Here is a 26,907-nt window from a genome sequence, read left to right as displayed (position 1 = left end):
CATGTCATTGAATCATACCAAAGCAAGCAAGACCAAAATCGCACACACGAAGGTTTTAGTTAAACTGTGTCCCTGGTGTTGCTGGGGGCAGCCTCTCTGAAGTATGCCCTACCCACCTGCTCCTGTTTTCACCCACCAATCCCAGCAAGACAAATTTTCTCTCCCCAACAAACCCAAGTACAGACATTATCTTCCTAATGCACAGCTTTTAGTTTTGCTTTAACATTAGAGTTACATTTGCAATTACTCTACAAACATGATGCCTGAGTGCACAATTTTTCCTTCAAAGTTATGGCAGGCGCTTTATGAGTGCACTGCTGATGATTATAACAGCTGTTAGTCTTTTTTTGCCAAGCCTTTTCTACAAGATCCTAAATGTGTGTCAGTCTTTGCTAATGCTATAGTTGCTTCTAAAAGAGGTATTGTCCGTCAAGAAGTTTTCTGTTGCACAGAAACCATCCCTTTCTAATAAGTGATACTGCTATTATAGTTACACCTGAAATAGCCCATTGGCACCTGCTAACAAAAATAAAACCTCTATGGTGGTAGTACAGGAAATATAGAATAGATGCCCAATAACTCACATTGGAAGTTGTCCATATAGCTGTTTTGAAGAAGACTATGTTAGGCCATATCAACAGGGAAGGGAGCAAAACAACAGTAGCTACTGACTTTTCAATAAAATAAAGGATTTCACAAATATGTTCTTTTCCTGTCTTCACAAATTTTCTGTGGGGGTCTTTTGCTGCCCCCTGATGGCACTGTAAAACACTGCAATTGCTGGGTGGTGGAACAAGCCAAATGTGGGAGTAAAGGAAATAATAATCGACTGTGCTCACTACTAGAAACAGCAGAGGAGTTGCCTGGCTGCAGCAGAGAAGCTTGAACAGCAATACAGAGACAAGGTGTGTGCAACAGGGAAGGAGGTGGAATGAAAGAAGCTGAGGTGACATTTAAGCGAGCTAACTGAAAGAGTATCTGGAAGCTGAACATGTCTCTAGGGTACTAAAGGATCTGACTGTGACATAGATTTTTGCTGAAGAACACAATTTGTAGCATCTCAACCCAAGTCATCTACTCGCTTATCAAGGTGAGTCAATTCAGGACCCAAAAGTACTTTCAGGTAAGAGGAATTCATCAGAAAGCCAGCATAAAGGACAATGGAGCACTTTGTACTTGGTCAGAAAGAAACTGATTGCAGACCCATTCTTTGAAAAATGTTTTCTTAGTTTTGGAAAAGTGAATCCCTCACAGATTCCTCACAGTGGCACATGTTTGCTTATGGGAATAAGAAAGCAGTGAATGCACTGATTATTGAGAGAATATCATACATCATTTATCTGTCAGGAGCTATATACAAGTGTACTTGGATTTTAAAAAGCCCCAGGGTGCTTGCCTGTTGTATTCATCAATAGTATGTGCATTTGGAGTTGATAGACTGTGCAGCTTTGTCTGTGCAAAGTATAGTTAAAGCAATTAAATGATATCAGACAAATTTGGCAGCAATTCTTATTTTGGATAACAAGTGGTAGAGACAGTGTGGAAGAGGATTTAAAATTATCCAGGGGGGTTTGGCATGTTTGAAAGAGAAAGGGTCTTTCATGGACTAACCTGATGCCGGACATCAGAATTAGCACATGAGCAATAGGAGTAAAATACCACAATGTTGGAGCTGTCCAGTGTTGAGGATAGGTTGGACTGGGTTTACAAGTGGCTCTGTAGTATAGAGATTTTTGTCTTCTGTTAGGGAAGGCAAGGGCTGAGTTTAATAAAAAGGGAACACTTCTTAAGAAGGTTTTAGCGTAGCATGGGTTTGCTGTAGTTCAAGTACTGAAGCCGGGCTTTTGGGTCAAATCCTCCTCCTCCTCCAGCTGTGGGTCATGGTACAAAAGAGAGAGGGCATCAAGCAGGGTGTGGAAAGCTCATGGCTGCTATGGAACTATTCTTCTTGGGGTCCACCTTTGCCTCCATGTGGGAGTGATGGCTGGGAAGTGGCCAATGGACCTATGACTAGGTAGATCCAGCAGCCAAACTTCCCCAGTATAGGACGATGCAGCTACTTTGAAAGACTATCCCCAATGGGGCTCCTTAATCTCTCTCCCAGGCCTGAGTGTCCTCTCATTTACACTTGTGAGCATAGGCATAATTCCAGTAGAGTGAGTGAAGTGACTGTTGTAAACTAATGTTAGCAAGATGAGCATCTGGCCTTTTGTCTTTGCTTTTGCCTGGGTGTGTAGCACCATATGCTTTTCTGAGACCCTTCCAATACCTATAGCAGGCAGTGTGTGTGTGTGTGTCTGTTGGGGAGAGGAGGGGAGAAGGAAGGAGGGGGACACATCTGTATTATTTCATACTCTGCATCAGGTCAGTGTTTAGTGACTAGTCATTGCAATGGTATTTTAAAATATTATCCTTTGGTTTCCTGACAACTGAGTTCCTCCTTCATATCTGTTATGCATTTGTGTACAGTAATTACATCTATCCTTAGAGTAGTGAGTTTGCAGACATAGGGCATTTTTTGGCACACGTTTACTCCGGAACATAAGCACCCTTTTCAAAGTATTAGTTCAGTCATGTAGGTTTCTAATCAAGTCTCTGATAAATGGTCCATGTCTGACCTCATCATCCTGTTGCTTCAGAGAAATTTACAAAATGCTATCCAAAGACAAGCCTAGGAGCAGAAAACCATTAGACTATTGGGTAGTAACAACCAGGGATTTAACATAGACAATGGTTTTATGTCCCTTTATACTCTACCCCTGATGCTCACTTATCTCTGCACTTCACAGGTGATAACGACACTCTTGAATGGTCTTGCTTTGCCACTTATCAAGTTTTCACTGCATCTCTAATATCTGTTGGCTACCTGATAATGACTCTTGTATCTTGTTATTATTTACATACAGAGTTTTATACAAGCCCTTGTTCTACGTGCTATTTAATTCTGTTGCATCTGCTTCCTCCCAGAGACCTAAGGAAGGGTACTGTAGCACCAGAAAGCTTGTCTAAGTCTATCCTAACCATGCAGTTTGTCCAGTAAAAGATGCCATTCACAAAAAAACCTTGCCTCTTTTATATCCCTTGTAATCCTGGGATTTCATCAAGTGGTTTCATCATATGTGGTTTCATCATATGGGAATATGCCAACTACATATCAATAGTTATGAAATGATTGTAATTTTGCTTTCCTACTGCTATACCTTAAAATTTTAAGAACTCTTCTTGAATATAGAACTGCTTGGTAACAAGCTGTTATACAAGCATTGTATGTACCTGCTTGCAGAGGGAGACATGATCACATTCATTGAGCCAATTCTTTATTCATTTGATGTCTCTGTTTTGTGTTTTCTTTAACATAAAACAAAAATCATTTGAGATTGAAAAAACATTTTTTCTTTCCATTTAGTATGTCTAACTATAAAGAAGATTTTTTAAAATAATGTGTTGGTACAGTAGTTAATACAATTTTGGCAAAAATGAATATTATGGAAGACATTCTATGTATGTATTATCCACCTTGAAAATGTGTGTTAACTTTTTCCATGATCTCCAAAGTGGTTTTGATTAGATCACAGTAACAAGACCCATGTGTTGAGCGGCTACTTATGGGCACCCCAGAAGGGGACCATCTCTGACTCGCCTGCTACATCTTTGATCTTATAAAGAAAGAGAAGGGCTCAGTGATGTCATTAAGGGTTCCCACAGGGTTACTCACATAGTGATGGGTTCCCCTATACCCTGTCCACACACCAACAGCATTGTTGCCAAGAATGAAATCATCACCCAGTCAAGACCCACGAGCTCATTCCATGGGGCTGATGCCAGAAACTGCTGAAGTCTCATTCCCAGTATCCCGTGAGGCTATAGATCACTGTCTCACCATTATCAAGACACTTCAGTTGGAGATATCCAAAAGAACTATTCAGGATAAAGATAACAAAAATAAACAATAATATGCCTCCAAGCTTGAGGCGTATGATCTCTTGCTTCTGAGATCATTGGTCAGTAATTCACTAGGTAATATTAGCTTCCCTGGACCAAGATTCTTCTCTAGGTCTGGGCCACCCCCAATTCACTGTTCCTCTGGCATGCCCTGAGCCAATGTCTCAAAATAAGTCAGGTTTGATGAGCCATCAAGCTCCACCTTAACTCAAGGAAAAGCAATTCAAAAGTGTCCCAAGAAAACTAATAAGAACCACTTAATGCTGCCCTTCTGCCAGGTTGCAGCTCCCAGGGACTGGCATTCAGTTCTTAAGTTTCTCCCTTCCTGGGAAGATGTGGTTCAATTACCCCTTACCTGGGTTTGATGTGTTTGCAGGAGTGAGTCTGTCAGATTCTCTGTTCCCTCTGGCATCTCCACGCCTCAGTTCCTCTGAATCCTGGGCTCTGCCACTCAGTATCTCCTCCCCCTTGAGCAGGTCTGTCACTCTTCTTATATCTCCAAGGCATCATGTCCTACCTATGTCATGCACAGAGCACCCTTGGATATGTACGGAGCAGGAGCTCATAAATCAGCACGATGGCTTTGCACGCCACTCTTGTTCCAGCCACTCTGTGTCTGCAGGTAAGTCTAACATGAGACTGACCCTAGCTGGACCTAGCCAACTGGCCTATGATTGCCCACCAGGTTCTCGGCGGGGCTCCCTGGAGAACCTTGCCCTATTTCCTAGGTCTCACCATTACGATCACATTATAGATTTATCATTAGGTAAAATTTATGTTTAAAATCCATATTTATTTGTGAGCTGTTCAGGATTAAAACATACAAATAGTGCCTTCAGATTAATGTATACTCTTCTAAATTTAAGACTGATAAATCATGTGGTTTAATAGAAGTATGTACTTTAATACAAAGTTGTTTGCTCTACAGAAGTTTTTTGGCACCAAGGATTTTACTAGTGGCCTGAAAATGTACACTTTACCTACTGCTACTACATTGTTCCCTCCCTCTTACTTTGCCCCTGAGTACACTTTACTGCTAATGTCTTTCTCTAAAATGTTTGTTAATTGTTTTCATTTGAAGGCACAATATTTGCTCTTCAGAAATCTCTTTATGGTTTTAAAGGCCTGGAGAGAGTGAGAGGAACTCCCTCCGGTCAAATTAATTCTGTTCCTATCACATAATTCCCCATTTCTTTCTGAATCTCTTTATCAATAGAAATGCAATTTCTGACTTGTAATGGCAAATGCGGTAGCTATGTGTTAAATCATAGTAGTTGTGCATTAAATCATAGTTATGTGTTAAGTCAGCATGGATTCACCAAGGGCAAGTCATGCCTGACCACCCTGATTGCCTTCTGTGATGAGAAAACTGGCTCAGTGGATGTTGGGAAAGCAGTGGATGTAATATACCTTGACTTTAACAAGGCTTTTGATGAAGCCTCCCACAGCATTCTTGCAAGCAAGCTGAGGAAGCCTGGTTTGGATAAATGGACTGTGAGGTGGCTAGAAAGCTGGCTGGCCTGTCAGGCTCAACAGGTAGTAATCAATGGCTCAATGTCTAGTTGGCAGCCGGTATCAAGTGGAGTGCCCCAGGGGTTGGTCCTGGGGCTGGTTCTGTTCAATATCTTCATTAATGATTAGGAAGATGAGATGGATTGCACCCGCAGCCAGTTTGCAGATGACACCAAGCTGGGGGATGTAGAAGATACGCTGGAGGATAGGGCTAGGATTCAGTGTGACCTAGACAAATTGGAGGACTGGGCCAGAAGAAATCTCATGAGATATGAGATTCATTAAGGACAAGTGAAAAGTCCTGCCCTTGAGACAGAAGAATCCCAAGCACCAATACAGCCTGGGGACTGATTGGCTAAGCAGCGGCTCTGCAGAAAAGGACCTGGGGGTTACAGTGGACAATAAGATGGATATGAGTCAGCAGTGTGCCTTTGCTGCCAAGAAGGCTAATGACATACTGGGCTGCATTAGTAGGAGTGTTGCCAAGAGATAGAGAGAAATAATTATTCTTCTCTATTCTGCACTGGTGAGGCTGCATCTGGAGTACTGTGTCCAGTTTTGGGCCTCCCACTATAGAAAGGATGTGGACAAGTTGGAGAGAGTCCAGGACAACAAAAATGGTTTGGGGGCTGGGGCACATGACTTATAAGAAGGCTGAGGGAACTGGGTTTATTTAGTCTGGAGAAGAAGAGACTGAGAGGGGGTTTGATAGCAGCCTTTAACTACCTGAAGGGTGGTTCCAAAAAGGATGTTTGTTCTCATTGGTGACAGTTGGCCAAACAAGGAGCAATGGTGTCAAGTTGCAGCAAGGGAGGTTTAGGTTGGATAATAGGAAAAACTTTCTCACCTAGATGGTGGTGAAACACTGGACCAGGTTACCTAGAGAGGTGGTGGAATCTTCATTCTTTGAGGTTTTTAAGACTTGGATCAACAAAGCCTTGGCTGGAATGATTTAGTTGGGGCTGGTCCTCTTTTGAGCAGGGGTTTGGACTAAATGACCTCTTGAGGTCCCTTCCAACTCTATGATTCTATGAAATGCAGTCTGCAGGGCAGGATGGTGAATTGGTTTAAAGAAAGTTTTTTGGGGGGTCCTGGTTGTATGTGCTCCAGAGATCCAGGAATGGAAAGTGAGGTTTGGCTGTTTTCAAACAAATATAGGTCTCTCGGCATGTAATAATGGTCTCTTAGTATGCCTAATTCAAATTTCTTTCCTACAGCTCTTGGTGTGGCTGCCATATCAAGTATGATTAATGAGGTCAGGCCAGCCACATCCACTACTGCTCTGCCCACCTTCTACAATATACCTGTGAGGTATTTGAAACTGAAACACAGCAAGGCTAAGGAAAAAATCCAGCTCCATCTTTCATAGTTTCAGAGGCCCTCAGCATTGAAGAACTGCACAGTTTCTGTTTGAAGTGGGAGGTGCACATGAGAAATGCTAACACTTGCTGAGTGATGTAAAATCCAAGCCTATGTGCTCCCTCAGCTGTGGGAGAAGTGGATTGCAAGGGACATGTACAAGTGGCCAGTGCTGGATGGTGCACTTGCTCCTCTTTCAGTCGAATAGAAGAGTGTTTTTATGTTTAACTAGCTGAAACCCACAAAACATTTGCAATTAAACTTTTATTGAAAAAGTATTTCTTTAAATACAGGATTTTTAGTTATCCTTTGACCAAATACTTTAATGGAATCAAAACTTATCACCCTCAAAAAGGCTACTTAAAGTTGTCCATGTGCAAACACAGGCTTAGGAATATAAATACATATTTTGTCAAAAGTCTGACCTTTTTACTTGTTTATAGTCATAGAATAAGAGGGCCCTTGTACTTGTGACTAAGGGCCCTTGTACATGTGAGGCAATTGCCCCTTTTAGTGGTATAATTGCCTTTTTTAACAATGTAATTGATAACGGTGTACACTTTTGGCGGCGCATTTTGTTTTGAATTACTTTTTATCTAGCAAACTAAAACACATCCCATGTATTTTAGTTTGCTATATAACAAATTACAGCAATATTCCTCACGTGTACAAGAGCCTAATCCAGAGAAGGTGGCAGGGACGGTGCATAGAGCCTGGAAGTCCAGGCGTGCTCGGGGAAGCTCAGGCTTGGTGGGCTTCCAGTGCCCTGTGCACCATCCCTGCTGCCTTCTCCGGCTGCCAGCACACCCAGCCACCCTCCTGCCACCTTCCTGGGGCAGCCAGCTCATTCCTGGGTGGTCCCAGGTGGCAGGAAGACTAGAAACAACATGAAACACATTTCATGTGACCAGGACTTGTGGCTTTAATCAAGCTTGGGGCCCTCCACCACACAGTAGGTAGGCTCCTTCAAAGGAAAAAAAAATGGTGAGGGGTGATCCTTTTGTTTTCCCAAAGTCTGCCCACCTGTCCCGTGGGCAGGGGGCCCCAGTGCTTCATCCTAGCTCCGGCCTGCCTGCATAGCTGTTTGAAATGCCCCAGGATCGCTAATAATAACACACTTATTAGGTCTGTTAGGAGCACTTTGATTGGTTATTTCACTAATCATTGTGATTGGCTGCCAAGACAGCCAATCAGCATGCTAGTGCTCTGGAAAGACAGAATAAGCCTATTATTATTATTATAGAAGATGATTGTGTTGGGAATCCAGCGACTCTTATCAGGTCATGGCTGCACTAGGCTCTGTTGTAGAAAGGCACAGGACAGCATGACCCCTGCTTTGATCCCTGTTTTAAAGTGGTCGCTTCTAACAGATTTCACATCCGGTTACTGGAATCTTAGCATTCCTGCTGCAAGCCCAGTACGTAATACAGGTATTGCCGCCATCCTTTACACATCCAGTTCCTCACTGTAGGAGTAGAACATCTCACATGTAGCAGCCGCATAGGGAGGCACGATTGCTTGATTTCCCTCGTGTTCAAGGGGAGTCATATTTATTGCAGGAAGTCCTGAGCACCCCACACTAATGAGCCACATGAAATATGGTTGTGATCTGGGGAGACAGTTCCTGATTATGCTCCTTTAACACACAGCAGCCCATTTGTCAGATCCCTTATTGATCAAGTATCACAAACCATTTAGCAAGCCTCATTGCTTCTTTCAAGAGATTCCCCCTACCCCAATTTCCTCCCTGTTTTTCCTTTTTTCACTCTGCTTAGGGTGACATAAGCCAAGAAGAAGTAGGCTTTGTAACTATCAGAGTGGATTTCTCCTTTTCCCCTTTTTTCTGTATAACCATGAAAAGACCCCTCACAATCTGGTCCATAGTACCTGGGTGCATCTGTTCTACCAGGTGCCATTTTCAACTGTCCTTTGAAAAAAGCAGATGCTCTACATGTTAATCAAAGAAATCTTATTCTGAGCTTCATGTGATCTTCCCAGCAGGTTTTAGTACAAGTGTTTCTTCAAAATTCTCTTAGATCTTAAAGTTCACTAGGCTTTTTTTCCCTTCTTTGTTTAGTTTTTTATGGTCAAAGTTTTGCAGTCAAAGTTTACACTCATAACCTCACACTTATTACCAGGTTCTCTAGCAACATCCTAATTTATCTGTGCCTCACAAAAAAAGAGAGAACAGACCAGTTCATATTTCTCACCTATGAAAGATTTCCCAGCTTCTCCACCTTCCAGCAATCTCTAGCAATCGCCTTATCGTGGCCACATGAAGGGAATCAGCGTTTGCCAGCCATCACTGCACAGCAGTATCTGAGATAACACACACACACCTATGTCTTTTAAAAAAAGGAGAGACTGCATTAATTCATATATTGCCATGTAAAAACTGATGGTAAATATGTACAATTTAAATGCATGCTTTGTATTTCTTAGTGCCGACTTTGATCCCACACAGTGCAGCTGGGAAGTACCACATGATAGAAAACAATGTGATGAGCAAGGTAGGGGTGTCAGAGGCTCTGTGCCTGCACGTTCTGCTCTGCTCCAGAACTGCCAAAATACTCTTAACGAATGGCAGTGGATCGGTTAGCAATGTGCCTAGTTTACACTGAACAGTCCTCTCTTTTGAGATGCACCTATTTGTGCACCCATGCCACAGCCCTTTTTACTATGCATGGTACTTCTTTCATACACATATTCCTTTCAGTTACATAAATGTCACTGGATTAATTAAATGGAGGAAATTTATTCTACTGTACTCTGGCTGGTTTGTGCTACTCCAGCAAGCTCCTTTATGACTGCTGTGGGTTTCTAAGCTAGCCAAATCATCTAAAGAGCACGGGTGATTCTGGGCCACAGTATTTTGTTCACTAAAACCAACACTGCTTATTTTAATAACGTCACTATTTCTCTCCCTCAAGCTATACCAGAAGGTGCTCAAGAATGGCTGCCGGTCTGGAGAAAGCTTGTCACCGATGCATATCAAAAATTGCCAGCAATGGTAAGTTACAGCTCTAGGATGTCCAGAGCTCTGCAGTTAACTATTCGAATTTGTAAAGGAAGCCTTTGGCCACAGCCCAGGTAAGTCAATAGGGCGCTGAGCTTTGCATGAAGGCCTAATAACTTACTTCTGCAAAGTACAGCCAATATCAATTCCTACCAAAAATCACTTGGTACTTCAAAGGAGCTGCTCAGCACACTGCAGGATTCAATCCTGGACCTTACACAGACGAGGGGTTGTCAGGCTTATGACTTTCTGACTCAGCAGTAACCTTGTGTCCCAGTAGGGTGTTGGGAGGCACATTGCTGATATGATATAAAACTTGGGTCTGGGTACTGAAAAACTCATTGGCAGACAAGGTTCCTTGGGTGAATTTGATATCTTTTATTAGACCAACCTGATAGTTGGAGAATAGTTATTAAGCAAGCTTTTGGGTTCAAAAATCCTTCATCAGCCTGATGAAGGGTTTTTGAACCCGAAAGCTTGCTTAATAACTATTCTCCAACTATTCAGGTTGGTCTAATAAAAGATATCAAATTCACCCAAGGAACCTTGTCTGCCTATGTCCTTAGACCAACACGGCTACAACCTAAACCCCCGAAAAACTTACTGTACATTTTTCAGGAGAAGGCATGTCATTTCATTGAAGTGATTAAAATCTGCATATTTAAATTCTCCTTGAAGTTTCCATTGGATGCATCCTCCATCTTCCTTCCTTCCTGTATATGTTTCTAGCGTGAAAGACTGATACATAGAGCTGTAATAATAATTGTAATTATAAAGCACTTCTCCTGCTGTGGTGGTTGGGGCAATGCACAATGATAGAAAACACCCTGCAATTAAAAATGCCTCAGAATGTCCTGCCCTTGCAGTCAGCCTCAGTTCTCTCCCTCCCCTTGCCCCATCCCCTAGATGGGGCTTTATATATGCTTCTATATAGATTTAAACTAGAGAACATCTATGAAAAATAGTGCAGGATGATGCCTTCTGAAATGAGTCCCACAGCCTGCACGTCCAGCTGCTTGGCATCCCACTCCACATAGCAAAATCACAACCAGCCTCTGACCCAGAGCACATTGACCAAATTTCCAAAAGGCAGTTTTGGTCAGATGTGTGTACTTTAGCTTGTAAGCTTTTGGGGGGCAAGGACTCTTTTTTTTTGTCCTATGTTTTCATAGGGCCCATCACAAGGGGCATCTGGTCCATACAGTCATAGATTGTTAGGGGCTGCAAGGGACCTCACAAGATCATCGGGTCCAGCCCCCCACAACTAAGGCTCTAGGGTGCTAAGGTAGACTAATCCTTTTCCCTGAGTGTGAAGAATAACAGTAACATTGATGGAGGAATTCTCCAGGATAGACTAGACCTATGTAAGTCAGGGCTTTAAAATCAACTTGGCCAGCTTGAAAATCAATCTAACACTTTATAATAGTGTACCTATATTGAGCATGTTCTCTAAAAGGTAATTAGCTGTGTTAGGCAGGCAGGGTAGAGGTGCACCTTATAAACTAACAAAATCAGAGCTGCATAAGCTTTCATGAACAGTGCAGAAGCTAGCATTTGATGTGTCCAGATGCTGCTAGAATCTGATGATGTGAGCTGTTGCTAATAAAAACTTTTGCATCTATACTTGCAAGCAACAACATTTTCCAAATCCCTTCAGTTATAAGAAACAGGAAAAATTATTAATATCATTTGACCACTCACTGTAATGGAAACTTCACCCCCACAGATTGCTTTATTTATCAGTCAGTGGCTGCCACCTTGGGGTCTTATCTATGAGTGCCTTTGGCTCCAATTGAAAGTGGTTTCTGAAAAATTAAAAAGAAGCTTCCATTAATGATTAAGCCACTTAATGCCTTGCTGCCTATCAAAATTCTCCATACAAATCTGCAAAAGCCTTGAAGATAGTCTGCTACAAAGATTATGATGAAAAGCACAGACCCAATTACACTTTGAAATTACTCATTGCCAAGAGAGTAGCTAAAGATTTCTGTTAACCTGCTATCCAGTTCTTTTGCTGTACCCTCACATGGCCAAACTGAAAGCAGTTCAGCCACACTCAGAAGGAAAGGTTTTGTCTGCTACCCCATCAAATTGTACAACAAGGACCTCAGCTAACTTTAACCTTCTCCCTTGAGGAGATACCAGGAAATGAGTTCAAACTGCCTGCATTAATTTCAAAGCCCTACCAAGTTACAGAGGTCTCTTATCTAAGTAGGCATCTGGGTCAGCTACTTTTTAGCTTGAAAAAAATGACAAACTTACACTCTTGAGAAGTATAAGAAACTTTTCTGTACCAGATTCACTGGAGTCTACTTATTGTATGACTCCAGTGCCAAAAAGGAGTCAGAAAAAAAAAAAAGCAGACAGAAGTCCCTTAGTGCTGGACTGCTCCCAGCAACCACAGAGTTAGGTTAGAAGACTTCTTTTTTTACCCATACCAATAAAGAACATAGGGAGCAGCAAGCAGGGTGGCTCCAGAACACGCTGGCCTCTGTTATGCCCAGAAACCTTCTTGGAAGCTGGGAGCATGGTGCACAGGTTAGAGCAGCACCTCCACTGTTTTAAATTCAACTAGCTGGGCAGCAGGCAGCATGATGGCTCAGCCTGAGGAAATCATGCACACTGGAGAATTTTAGTCATTGCTTTTGCCCTTCAGAGGCAGTCAAAATAAGAGGCAGGGGCAATATATTCTCAGATTTTTGTTCCTATCAGTTACAAGCAAAATATTGCTGCTTTCTATTGGCATTATAGTGCCGCTGGAGCTTTAATGATGATTGATGGAATAAATGGTCCATTATACATTTTTAAAAGAATGGAATTGATTCTCATTGCATGTGGCCTGGCTTACATAAGGAGTAACTCCACAGAAGTTCATGGAATTACAGCAGTGCGAGGCAGCTCACATCAGCCCAGATTCTGAGTTCCAAGAATGCCTTTATTTGTATTTACCCAGGGCAAGGCTCTTCATTATATTTCAATGCAAAACTCAGATCAGCATGAAGAAGGAATCAGATGGTGTCTCCAAACTGTATTTTGTTCCTCCAGTCATTGTTACTCTGGTATACACCTATTTATTCTTGTGCTAACACTTTCACCTTAATTAGCTCTTATCCCTCCCTAGTATTTTCCCTGCTGATATATTTATAGGCAGTAATCACAGCATCTCTCAGCCTTTGCTTTGCTAGGTGACAAAAGCTGAGCTCTTTTAGGTCTTGTGACTGCTCTCACATGGCGTGAATTTCACCCAAAGTAATCTCTCAGGTCTGCAAAGTCACATGTTTTCAGGATCAGGACCTTATTGAAGAGCTTTATGTTTCTGTTAAATTTAAACTGTCCAGTTTTAAATCGCTGAAGGACAGGCCATCCTCCTGTCTGAGAGACTGTTCCACTAATAGATCACACTAGTTAAATTTTTTTCTGATATTCAGCCTAGTCTGTCCATTGCTCAACCTCATCCTATTCATCCTACCATATTTATGCCTTCTAGGACTGCCTAAAGAAGTCCCATTTCTGGTGTTTATACTTTTTGTACACTTATAGTAGTTGTATCTGAGTTGGCCTTTGCTTAGCCATGCTAAACAGATCTAATTTGGTTCCTATTAAGTTTCTTTCTTCAAGACTTTTGTATTCTCCTTCTTTAAATCCCACTCATTGTCTTGCCATTTTGCTATCATGGGCCCAGAAGGGCTGGCAGTATTCATAATTGCCCAACACGTCCCTACCGAAGAAATAATTTGCAGGAATCAAATTGATGACCTAAAGATGAAATCCCCTAAGCCATTTCCCACTTTTCTTCACATGCTGCTCACTGTATTGTATCTTTTCTTCAGATCCCTGGTAGTGCTCTAGAGGATGACTCTAATTACAGTAAAGCAATAAAATATTGATAAATACATCCACCCATTGTGCATTCGTGTCTGCTGCACTGCCAGTTTACATGTTGCTGTATGGTACACTGCTAACCCTCAAGGGGAAACACTCAAGGCGTGTCTAAAAAGGGAGGTTACTGCACAATAAATTAGGATATAAACTTACAATACATTAGCTTCTTTTCCATTAGACCTTTTGTGTGGACACTTTTAGGCTGCACAAGGAGCTTGAATAGAGACCTTATTTATATTGGTGTAATCAGCCTCATATTGTTGTAAACAAGAAGCAGGCAGATGATGTAAAAGATCGCAATGGTGGAGCATGCGGCTGCAGAAAGCATATGTCTCAATGGCTATAAAGGTAGATGAAGGCTACAGAAGAGTAATCCCAGTTGTCTTGGATCTCCTTGCCACTGGACACAGGTTTCTCCTCTGCCAAGATCCATGCAGTTGCCAATGTGCAACAGTGTTCTCACATAAAACAAGTGACACACAGGCTTCTCTCATTGATCCAACATCTACTACAATAACCAATACCAATTAGCCATCAATGGAGTCATCTACAACCCTTTATTTGACTTGTGGGAGTGATCATCCTTACCATGAGGGATCAATGAGATGATGGCTTGCTAAAATTGTCCACACAGGGAATTAGAGAGAAGTGAACAGGAAGCTGTAAACTCACATGTTTCCTGACTGTGTAAATTCCCCACATAGACAAGCCCTTAGGTAACTGTGGAAACCACTTGAAAGTTGGTCAAGTCCAATAAAAAAGATGGCTTTGCTCTTAGCAAAGTACAGCTGAGTCCTGTGAGAGAAATCTAGCTGCCTGTAGAACAAGCAGCATATGGGTCCAACGGAAAAAGTGTGGCCAGGAAAAGATACTGATTTATTCCAGTTAAACCCAAGGCCTCAAGGGCTGCACCCAGACAAGCGTGGCCATGCGGTATGTGGCACTGCAAACATGTGCGATATGTGGCACACACAAAACACACCACATATTGCACATTCAGATGCCTGGTAGTGCATCTGGATACCCAGGGGTCTAAAAAACCAGCAGGAAAAAAAAGTGAAGCAGCGCATGCCTGGGCATTGAACACTGCTCAAAAGCAGAGCCCGGCCGACCTGAGCTGCATTGTGGCTGCTGGCCAGGTTCTGTGCAGCAGAATTGCCACTGTTGCAGCCCTAGGCGGCCTGCAGGACCCCAAGTAGGGCTACTGGGGCCATCTCAGTGCTGGCCCCAGCTTCCCCTACCCCCGCCTGGGCTAACTTGCTGCACAACAAAGCGCGGCATTCCCCGGGGACCAAATGCCCACATGCATGTGAATGCAGCCAAAGGGGTTCATGTCTGTTCTCTTGGGAGTTTTTCAAACCATAGCCACAAGCCAAGTGCACAGGATTTTTCCTCAGCCATTTTTTTAAATCTCACCAATAGCACTGTTTGGACATGTCCACAAACGCAGGCATGTGTGCTTCCAGCAGTTCAAATAGTAGCAGCTCAAATTTGTGCCAGAGGTTTGTGCTTCAGCACACGTACCTGAACATGCAGTTTGGTGTAGGGCAAATTGTTCCACTTGGGGCAAACTGGCCCTATCCAGCTTCTCCCGGATCTTCAACCAGGGGGAGCTAGAGGCTGGGGCCAGCACCTGTATAAAAGTTGCCCTGGTGAGCAGCTCAGGGCTACTTGCCACCAGGAGCTTCTGAGGCCCAGCCAGTTGATATCTGGGGACACTAGCCCCTTGTGCCAGCTGGACAGCTGAAGCAGCCCTAACCTAGAGTGGCCCCTGCACCCTCTACCCACTGTCAGAGTCTGGCAGTGGGAGCTGTTGCCTGGCTGTGACCTGCTGCACACCTACGACAGCATCCGCCTCCTTGGATCTGCGGCCCCATGTCTGCAAGCCTGCCTGACCCAGATGGAGACTGCACAAGCTCCTGGGTTGTGGTACAGGCACTGCAGCAGAGCCTCCTGCACCTCTGGGCCAGCTGTCAGTGGGTCATGGCTGCACAGTTGGCTTTTAGGTGACACTGCTGTCATGTCTTCTGGTGTTCCCACTCTGCCATCTGAGCAGCTATCGCCCAGATGTGCGTTTTGTGGTGGCCCGCTTTGAACTGTCAAAGCGCATCCTCTGAGCTCCAAATGGCAACCACCTCATCTGCCCTCCAGCTGGGTCCCTGGATCCCACCACTTGTCTCACCAGCAGAGACCCTGGTGTTCCCTGTTTAAAAATTGCAAATTCTCTGATAAATAAAATCCACAAATGCTCTCATTAAAATACCTAAGATCTGTGTTCTTCCGTGATTAAAATGAAACGCCAGTATATATAGAGAGATCAGTTGGGCAATGTTTTATTGATATATTTACAATTTTAAAGCAATTTGGAAGCCTAGCTGTGCCTCTGTCACCATAATAAAATGAATTCTAAATATCTATAAATTTTGGCGTTGCTTTTGGTATTTTTATCATAGAAAAATTCAGAACTGCTCCCGCCCCCTTCACTCACCAGGATGTGGGTAGCTGAGCAGCACTAATATGCCAGTGCCCTGCCCCTGCCCTTGCCCCTCACTCTCAACCCATAGCCCCCCCCTTTCCCCAGTGCCCCTCACTCCTGACCTGCAGCCCCTGCCTGCCCCCGCTAGCTCACTCCTGGCAGCAGCTCTGTTCCAGCTTCAGGATGTGAGTCCAGCTGCAGCTGTTCCACCTGCTGTTTTGTGGCTCTGAGCAGTGCCAGTCCTTGCTGTTCTGCTCCCTGCACCTGTGCCCAGCCCCAGTGATCCCCATGATATTCCTAAGATGCCCTCAGTTGGGCCTCAGGGACTGGGCTGAACAAGCCCCTTCCCTTTCAGGCCAGTCTCCCCCCTGCACAGGCTGTTCTAGGGGGCAGGAGGGCTCTAAGCCCAGTTCTGGTGGCTTAGTTCCTGGGACCAGGAGCCCCCCCAAGGTGGGGTCACATGTCCCAGCACTGGTGTGGGCAAGGGGCAGGGCTGCAGTGTGGGGTGTAGGGGTGGGTGTAGGGGTGGGTGGATGTGGGGCTTGTGTGGGTGGGGGGTTTGTCGGGGTTGTTTGGGAGTGTGGGGAGGGCTGTGGAGGGGACTGTGGGGGTGGGGAGGGACTTCTCGGGAGGGGTGGTACCTCCCCTGGGCTGCCCCCACACAACACACAGGCCCCCTGTCCCCGCAGCAGCAGCTGTCAAGGTGCTCATGGGTTACTGCAGGCACAGCACCCTGTTAGTGCTTATGGCACACTGCAGGCGTAGCGCCCTGCCAATGTGCAGTGCCACCTGAGACCACGGGCTGCACATGGCACTGGCCCAGCTCACTGGTGTGCGCTCTCAGGCAGGACCAGGCCACTCTTGCTGTCATGTGGGGCTCCCAGCACCGCATGCAGAAGCTGCGAGCTATCGGGCCGGGCCTGGTCCTGCCTGCATGGAGCTGGCCTGGCCTGATGGCACACAGGGCACTTGGAGATAGGACCTGATCCAGCCTGAGGGCATGCGGCTTCTGCCTGTGGTGCTGGGAACCCCATGTGACAGCAACAGCAGCCCAATCGTGCCCAAAAGCATGCACCAGTAGGCCGGGCTGGCGCTCTGTGCCATGTGCAGCCCCTAGTCTTAGGTGGTGCCGTGCAGTCAGTGGTCTCTGCCAAGAGTGGCCATGAATACCCTGACAGCCACTGCTGCTGCCAGGGCCAGCCCATCCTATCCTGTGGAACCTGTGGCTGCAGGCCCCCCCACTTGCCCCCACCACCTGCACCATGTTTAAGGGCTCGATGCAGGCAGGGAGACCCTCCCCAGCTGAGTGAGGGAGGAGTTCCGGTTCTGCTCCCATCCTGGCCCTGGCCCCAGCCCTGGCCCCGGGGAGGGAACCCAGGCATCCGCAGCATGTGCTGTCCCCACCCCATGCCCCCTGCAGTGCAGTCCACACGCACGCAGCTTGGCCCTGACTATTTTATTTCAGTGAGTTTATACCGCAGTTAACCACAATTTTGATTTTCAATGGATCAGGGGGCACCAAAATTATATCTTGCAGGGGGCCCCAAAAAATTGTGGGCCGGCCCTGGCTGCTGCAGGGGGGCTGTGAGCTGTGTGGGGAGGTGGGCAGGGGACCCACCCTCCCGAGAAGTTCCCCTGCCCCCAAAGTCCCACCATCCACAGTCCCCCCACACCCACACATAGAGTCCCTCCACTCCCGCATCCCTATTTACCTGGGACAGAGCCTGGGTCTGAGCCACTACCAGCCTCGCCCCACTACTATTTGCTCCAGCATGCTGAGGCAGCATGCCGGAATAGCAGGGACATGCGACAGGCATAGAGATGCTCTGGCCACGTGCTAAAACATCTCTCTGGAGGGCTTAGCCTCTGGTTGCCTCAGGTCATACTCCGCTTTTTTCCCAGTGGGTTATTTTTTGATGCCAGGATTTCCCAGTACCAAATTTGCAGTCCACACTGCAAATATGGAGTGTGGAGAACATTTTTTTCATTCCCAGTGTGTCTCTTGTGGAGTCTCAAACTGCTTTGAGACACCACAACCGACACATGCTTACTCTTCTGGATGCAGCCTTCGTTTGCAATGATAAACCTTTCCTTAGCTCACCATTTTAAAACTGTATGTAGGATTTTTTTTTTAAACCCATACTTCCTATGGTTTGAAATAATTTGAAACATAAAAAGTGCTTGGAAAAAAATCATGCTAATGGATTTTTAGCATTTAACGGATTTTTAGCATGGATTTAAGGGAGCCAAGGGTTAGGAGCATATGAGTGAATTGGTGTCCTGTAAGCACTGTATGGTGATGCACCTGGCAGATCCCCACCACTGCATGGCCTGAGGCTTAGCTACTGGAGCCAAACAAAGAGTGGGGAGGGACGAATGCGGGGAATGCCACAGCACTGTGACAATGAAGAGGGGGAAAGTAACAGCTCAGACATCAAGTCAGAAGTCAGAAAGGCAATGTCATGTTGACTTGGAGCTGTCAAGTTAAAATGGATTTCAAACTCATTTATCAAAGTTGCATGGGTTAATGTGGAGAGTCACACAGGAGACAGATCAGACCTTGGTAACTTATCTGAAGAAAAGGGTCAGTGTGGGGCCTAAGCACTGAGGCTCTGTGCCCACAATTCAGATTTGTCTATGGACTCCAAAGTTCAGAGAGCTCATAGCATCTAAACTCTAGGATGGGTTTCCAGAACACAAGCTCTTCCAAAGCACCCATTTCCTTGTCCTATCCATAACATGTTCCCAATATATGTTTTCTCATCCTCCCTGAAGCCCAACTGTATGTTGCAGAACAGAGGGCTTTCCTGACTGTGCTATCTCAGTGTTTCCCAACCAGTGCACCATGGCACAGAAGTGTGCCATCAGAAGTGGTCAGGTGTGCTGTGGAATTTTGCCATGGCAATGAGCTACAATAGGTATGAGGATGGGGAATGCCTTAACAGGTGTGCCATGGAAAATTTTTATTAATGTAAGTGTGCCTTGGCCTGGAGAAGGTTGGGAAACACTGTGCTATCTAGTTGCCCAGATTAGGCTCCCAGCACATGGCTTCTTCTGAGCCAACCTTGGAAAAGCAGATGGCCTGGAAAACCTTGTCCCATAAGCCTGTTCTCAGAGTATAAGGTTCCATTTCTTGCCTTTTCTCTGGGGATGGGATCCTGCAGTGTGGGCCAGCTGTGAAGAAGTGCCATCCCCCACACAAAAAAATGTTACCATTTCACAAATAGTGACCTTCTCTTTGCCCTAGTGTTGCCCACACCCATGAGGCCCGTACTGTTTGTGCTACCCCATGCCAATTCAAACAAGGATTTCTTGGGCACCTTGTCTTTAGTCTAGAAAGGGGCAGCACAAGTCAGACAAATTCAGCCCACATCCTTCTATACTATTGGAAGAACATTTATATGACGGAAGTATCACAGAAAACAGTCTTTAGTGCTGGCGACGTTGTGACTGACTGCAGAACCTTGTCAGTGGTGTAGGCAATTGTTGAGTGTCTCACTTTATTAAAAATGGATCTGGAAACATTCCTAGATAATGCATCTGCCCCTTCAATTCAAGACCTAAGAGGATGAGACTGAATGGGGAGATAATAAGTAAATACATTCCCAGTGCCTGCTTAGGGAAGAGAATTAATGAGCCATTATCTTTCTCTCTTTAGCTGTAAGTACTCCTTGCTTCCCCTTTTTCCTGTCCAAAATCAGGCTGTTGGGCAGACAGCAGACAAATACAAAACCATGCACCTGTGCGCCAGGTGTGCAATTCTACATGTACATAAGCTCCGCTGAGCCATTTACAGAGTATACTGCAGTATATCTAGGGATCAGAGAGAATATCAACTGTACATTTAAGAAACAACATAAATCTTCTTCCGGCTGTTGTTATTATATACCCACTGGTGAAGGCAGGAAGGGTGGGGGGAGGTAAGTGGCAGTGTGAGAGTTGATCAACACTCAGTGAGTTACCCTAGTGTAGCAAAATGATGATCAGACAGTACTCACTGGTAACACTAGAGAATCAATGGAGCTATTGAACACCTGAACCACACGCTTTAGAATACTAGATAAATGAAGTTACCCAGGCAACTAGAAGTATTTGAAGGTAATGTTCCCAAGTAGTATTTAGAGCCCAACCCTATTTTAATGAAAATCACTCCAGTATATTTGAATAATGGTCTGAATAATGTAACAGCAAGAGGTCTTTGCATAGAACTTAGCATTCAGTGAAATGCAAGATACTGTGCAGAATTGTTATAATGAGAAACTGTTCCTGAAGACTGTTTCAAAGAGCTTAGTCACAATGTAGGGGACAACTGAAACAGGGAGAGAACTTTTGCACTTGGCAATGTTCAAGGAAAAGAGATGGGAGACTGCAAGTTAAAAAAGGGAATGAGGAAGGTTAAAAAAAACTTTCTCCATCTCAAAATATTTTCAGTCCTTATTGTTTATGAGTTTATGAGTTATATATTTATGAGTTATATATATATGTGTTACTTTTTTACAAAGATGATTCTGAAGGACTGAAGGATATCAACACCTTACTGATAAAGCTAAGTCAACGCGTAGGGGGCAGTGTGTTGCCATGTGTAGATGCTGGCTTGGGAAGCAGGGGACTTGGCTTCTCCTAGCAGCTCTGCTGTGGATCTCAATTAAGTTTCAATATCCCTCTGTCCCTGTTTTGCCTTCTGTGAAGCAGAGATAATGGTACTTACCTTTCTTTGTAAAGCACTTTGATACCTACAAATAGGAAGTGGTGTATAATCTCTAGGAGTGATAATACCCATAGTAAAGGGGGTGGGGCTGCATCAGTTCTAGCACTAAGAAATGACATAGATATTTGTGCAACAGAAGGGGAAAGGCTACAGTTCACATTCTGTATAGCTTTTTGAGAACTAAACTCAACAACTTTGTGGCCCTCAACCAGCCCTAAATGTTTACATTGAGGTTCATATTTGGTGAACTCAAATTTCCAAAAGAGCATCATACTCCACTTCTTGTTGGTGACTTTTTACCAACTTTCCAGACCATGCCTCATCCCCGTTTTGCTCCTTTAGGACCACAGGTATCTTTTAACAGATGGAACAATTTGAAACAGTATCGTGGAGATGCACTAAGCATGGACCTCCAGGATAACATTTTTACAGTAATTTTTAACAGTGCAGAATGACCTTAATTATCATCAGGTTTAGAGCTGGCAGCTTTGGAAATAAATAGGGACAGACAGTTCATGCTTCTCATGTTGCTATTGTTTTTGTCCTTTTGCAGAGGTAGACAACCACTGCTGCATTAGGCTGCATATGAAAAAAAATTGTTAGTTTAAGGGCTCAAACCTTGCAAAAGCTTGAATTTTTGGGAAAGTGATGGAGCAGCCATCAGCCAATCTGGATTAAGTGGAAAGATTCCAGGACCCTAGTGAACAGGCCATTACTTCCTGCTCTTAAGTCATGAGATTGCTAAAGTGCTTTAAAATTTGATGCCAGAGGCAGGCACAGACATGGGCGAACTGGGTGGGCTGCCTGGGGCCCGGACAGAAAGGGGTCCCAGAAATGATAATTTTTTCCATTGTCTGATGATGATGATTATCTCTGGCAAATGGAAGCCCGATACTAAAAGTTTGCCCAGGGCCACCAGAAGTCTAGGTTTGGTAGTGTTTGATGCCAGCAAGTGAAATACCTGACAGTCTGGTCACCCCTGACTCCACTGGGTACAGAAAAAGTTCTCATTTCATCCAGCACATTAGATCATTGACACTGTTCATACATACATTTCAAGAAAAAGCATGTAAGAGATTGTCTTCTTTAAAATACTATCAGTGGAATAACCCAGCATTCTGTTTTTTCTTTACAGCATGCTTTATTTTTGGTCTTCTTGCTTTCCTTGCTTTACCATTGTCCATGGCTTTTACAGGTAAGGTATCTGTCAAAAAAAGCATTTAAAAATTGGAGTTTTTAAACCCCTAGTCATGTGGTATGTTAGTGGAGCCTATTTAAAGATGTGTTTGAATCTGGCTTTTGACCAAAGTTTACCCAAATGTGGCAATGTCATTACATATGTTTGTCCATGTCATAAAACTGTCGCTCACCTTGATACAGTTGTTGATATTAGCTTGGGAAAAGCCCTAGACAGGTATTGGCTGAGTTACATAGGAAAGTCTGCCAAACATCAGTTCTATTGGACAGTACAATTCGATCACTGTCTTAATCACTCTACACTATATTTTTAGCCTTTTAAGACTGTGTGGTGATTTTGGCTTCAGATATCTGAGCATGGTAGTCACTGGCAGACAACCAGGAACTCCTGAATTCTGCTTCCAAGACTAACAATGACTCCTTGCACAAAGTACCTAACCTCTCTGCCTAAATTGCTCTAATTATAAATAGGGATCATTGTATATACCTGTCTACTTCATAGGGGCATCAGAAAACTTAGATAATAGCCAAATAACCCATGTGATGGTCCTCTTGCCTCTAATAGAGTTATTCTTTTAAGTAAATCTAAGAGGATTTTGCTCAGTTTCTGATATTCTACTTGGAAAGTGTCAAAAGTATACTCTTAATAATGATAAATACCCAGAAACAGGTACAAGTGCAGTTTTATCCTGCATTTGTAGCCTGAATAAAAGAACTTGAATATGTTGTTAAATTTTTGGTGAACAAAATCTAGTGCAGTATACAGCATTTGCCTATGAATCATCCCTTTTTTTTAGCTGATATCACCTCTAAACAATGAGAACATTGAACTACCCTTCAGATTCATGGATATATTTCATAGCTGTGTTGGTCTGAGACAAAAAGAAATGCAAAATTCTAGACCCCTTGGTTCAGAGATGATACTTTTTATTAGACCAACTAAGAAAAGCTTGCAGAAAAAGATAATTATTTTTGTGATTTCACAGCTCATTCCCCTGCTCCTCCCATGCTCACAGAGCTGGTGGGAGAGGCTGCAGAGAGTGCTGCCAGGATGCTGGGCAGGCATAGGGTTTACCTCCTCTCACAGGGACTGGGTGCTATGGCATCCCTCAAAGGATTTTGCAGCACTCTGATGGAGAATCACTACCTTAGTTTACCACCGGGCCCCAGCAGCAAGGGTCTGGTACATAGCTGTAGGTGTGCACAGCATGACTGCTGCAACTAGCTCAGACTCAATAGAGGAGAGGATGCCTGTAAGGCCACTGAGATGTTCCTTTTATTAAGAAAATCAGACATCACAGAGGTGAAGAGCTGGAAGGAACCTCAAGAAGTCATTTAATCCAGGGCTGTCTGACTGCTAAGCAGCCAGGAGCCACAGGCAGCACAGGCCACACCAGCAGGGGCCAGAGTCTCCCCAAGGCTGCACATCACAGACCCCTCCCTGCATCTCAGTGGTCCAGTGGCAGCCCCTACCCCCACCCCAGCTCCCCAGCCAGGGACTTCCCTGATACCCGGTGCTGCTCAGGTGCCCTGGGACATGAGCCCCCTCAGCCCTGTGGACTGTGCCACTCTGCCCTGCCCTGTGGGGTTGGGGCAGGAAGCTGGAACTGGAGGATGCAGAGGGAAGCTGAGACCCCAGCTGCTGCTGCAGCCAAAGCAATGTGGGGAGTGGTGGCTGGGCATCATCACGTCACTACCTCAGGCACTGAGCTGCGCTGGTGCACCTCTGCTGTCAGGACTTTCTAGAACAGATTCTCAACCAAGGTGATGCAGCACCCTGGGGTGCCTTCAGATCCCTTCAGGGATGCCTCAGGGTGCTATACCGTGTTTAGACTGGTAGTGCACAAACATGATTCACAAGATAAACCCAGAGATTCCAAATAAGAATCCATAGTGTTAAAACCATTCTGACCTGCTGTGGTCTTTCTGAGTCCTTTGGAACAGGAAAATTTATATGTTATTTTTCCGTAAACAAAAAAGGAGTGAAAACTAAGCTGGCATTTTCTAAGAGGTGCCTTGAGCCTAAGGAGAGGTGCCTTGATTCTATAAATGTCGAGAGCCCCTGATCTGGATTGTGGTTTGCATTTTATACAATAGCAGCAACACACTGTTGATTCTTATTCAGTTTTTCATCCCCTGCAACTCCAGAGCCTTTTCTACAGTACTGCTGCCAAACTAATTGTTCTCTGGGTTGTGTTTGTGCATTTGATTTCTCCCTCCAAAGTTGAGCAACTTGAATATGCCTTTCTTGTATTTCATTTTTATTTGTTTTCTCCAGTTAATCAAGATAATTTTGACTTTTAATCCTGCCCTTGAAAGCACTTGCCACCCCTCCCAGCTCACTGTCATATGCAGGTTTTATAATACACTAGCGAATTGCCCATCAAGAGTAATGGGGGGAGCAGGTGGGTGGGGGGGACAGAGCGCTGCCACCACCACCCTACACCACCACTGCCTCCTAGGAATGGAGGAGGGGGCAAACTTGCCCTGCTATTCCCTCCATCCCCCTCCACCAGCACCCCACACCACCACTGCCTCCAAGTGGTGGCCTCACCCCCTCTCCCCAGCCCTGCTCCTTGGAGGTGGTGGTGATGCAGGGTGGTGGTAGCATGGTGCTGGCCTCACTCCCCCACACTCAGTTCCTTCCATCCCCACCATCATGGTGGTACTCCATCACTAGATGATGGTGGGGACAGAGGGGATGGAGGGATGGAGTGAGGCCAGCGATGCTTACCTTGCCCCCCCCCCCCCCCCAACTCCATCCCCACCTTCATGGCAGTGCTCTGTCCCCACCATCATGGCGGTGCTCCATCCCTGCTGTCATTCTTGATTGGCAATTCACTAGATGACGGTGGGGACAGAGGGGACAGAAGGGGGAGTGAGACCAGTGCCGCACTGCCACCACCCTGTACTGCTGCTGCTTCCAAGGAGCAGGGCTGGTGGTGGTGGTGGGGGGGGGGTGAGCCCTTTATATATAGAGAATTATTTCATTGTGATTGTTATTAAGGAACAATGGTGCAACTGAACATTAATTACATCAGAGCCGTCCCTAGGGGGAGTGCGAATCAGGGCAACCACCCTGGGCCCTGCACTTTGGAGGGCCCTGCAGACAGCGCTGTACAGGCCCTGCTGTGGCCACCATACACCACTAGCTCCATGCTCCAGCTGCTCATCCTCCTCCTCCCCTCCCCGTGCTCCAGCTGCTCATCACACACTCCCCATCCTTGCACAGGCTAATATGCCTCCATGGATGAGCTCTAGGGATGGCTAGAGCTGGCCATAACTTCAAATTGCTACTTGTACATTGTGCCTTGCCTTGGGGCATATATGCCCCAGGGTGGCAGGGTCCCATGCAGGCTTAGGAAGTTATAACTTTCATTACTGCATAATTTACACATTGGCAGACAGCCTTCAGCAAGGGGGTGGGGGCTGCAATCTGACCTTTTATTTCTAATATCCCTTTCCCAGTAATATATTTTAATATATTTAACATCTATGGGAAAATGTGGAATTTATTCTATGATATTAGCCTACAGTCTTGGGTATCTTCCCACATTAGACCCAGAGTTCTTTTTTTCATGACTTGTTGAAATTAAGACATAATGTCAGTGTAATACGGTGTTGTCAGAAGATATTGGTTTCCTCCAGCTACGTATCTGCAAAAGCATTTTGGGGAAAATTAAATGTCAAGGCAAAATGCAGACATTTATTAGCCAAGCTAGAGACTTTGATTCTTTGATAATGGTCTGTTACAATGATTGGTCACAATGAATGACTTGATTTCCAGTAATCTAAATTATTGATGGGCATCTAAGCATTTTGGCCCTGTTTTCTCAAAGGGATAATTGCCAGATATTTTTTGAATGTTAACAGAAAGATTATAGTGGTGTTATTTAACCTTCAGAGATGAATAGTTAGGTATTAAAAAAAAGTCTGCAGCTTTATAAATAATAGTGCAAATTGATATTCATAAAGGAGGCCAAGCTACTTTTTCCCCATTATAGCTATCTGACATCATTTAACCTTCTCCCCCCGCCCCCCCCCCCAAGGTTATTTGCCTACTTTCAATTTGTAACAAATAGGAATGACCTTTTTTTTTGTTAAACATTCCGAAGGTGAAATTGGGGATGGAAGGAGCCATTAGACCCTACAGTGTCCCTGACAATGATGGACTATTCCCAACAGTACATTTCCTATGTTCTCTGTCAGATGCTTCCCTTGGGTAACTCTTCCACAGCCTAACACTGCCAAAATTTTTGCTTGATATTTAGATGAAGATCAGACTCCTATTTTCTTTGACACCTCTAAATAGCTTTTCCCCAACCACATACTTGTTTTTTGGCACTTACACCCAGTTTGGGAATCTGTTCCATCAGGCAGCAAAGTATTGACCCTGCACCTCAGGGTGGTGGGGGAGAGTAGATTCGTAGCTAGGGCACTCATCCAGGAAGCAGACCTACATTCTAGGGCTCCCTGACATAAGGATGGAGGTTTAAACCTACATCTTTTGCTCACCAGCACTGTGTTCTAACCACTAGGCCTTAGGCTAGCCATTAGCCAGTGTGCTCTCCAACCCTCCTCTTGGAGCTGACCCACTGGGTAGCCATGAGAGGGAGATATGTGGAACCAGGAGGACAAGCACAATCCACAGTATATGTAGCTCAGTGAGATGGCTGTTGCTCTGGCTGTGAAGAACCCATGGCTTCTAGCCCCAGTCCCTGCCCCTGCTGGGGTAGAAACTTCATCACTGCTGTCCATCCAATAAATACTGAATGCAAGGTGTAGTGGTCATGGTCTAGTTCTCATTGTTGCAAT

General features: G+C 44.8%; 1 protein-coding gene across 3 annotated transcripts in view; it reads left to right on the top strand.

The window, feature by feature from the left end:
- Nucleotides 1–848: 848 nt before the first annotated feature.
- TMEM272 (transmembrane protein 272) overlaps nt 849–26,907 on the top strand; it is a 35,933-nt gene continuing 9,874 nt past the window's right edge. The window contains exons 1-3 of one of the 3 annotated variants that reach the window (XM_059732541.1): nt 849–1,090; nt 9,744–9,823; nt 22,031–22,090. In XM_059732541.1, coding sequence (XP_059588524.1) covers nt 9,766–9,823; nt 22,031–22,090 — 118 coding nt within the window. In that variant the 5' untranslated portion in view covers nt 849–1,090; nt 9,744–9,765. Of the gene's footprint in view, nt 1,091–9,743; nt 9,824–22,030; nt 22,091–26,907 lie in introns of those variants that run through there. The other 2 variants (XM_059732585.1, XM_059732609.1) reach the window with 2 other exon arrangements.

The sequence above is a fragment of the Alligator mississippiensis genome, chromosome 1 (genome assembly GCF_030867095.1).
Source record: "Alligator mississippiensis isolate rAllMis1 chromosome 1, rAllMis1, whole genome shotgun sequence".
Lineage (NCBI taxonomy): Eukaryota > Metazoa > Chordata > Crocodylia > Alligatoridae > Alligator > Alligator mississippiensis.
The sequence above is the reverse complement of the archived record's forward strand: the minus strand, read 5'-3'. Positions and strand labels throughout refer to the sequence as shown.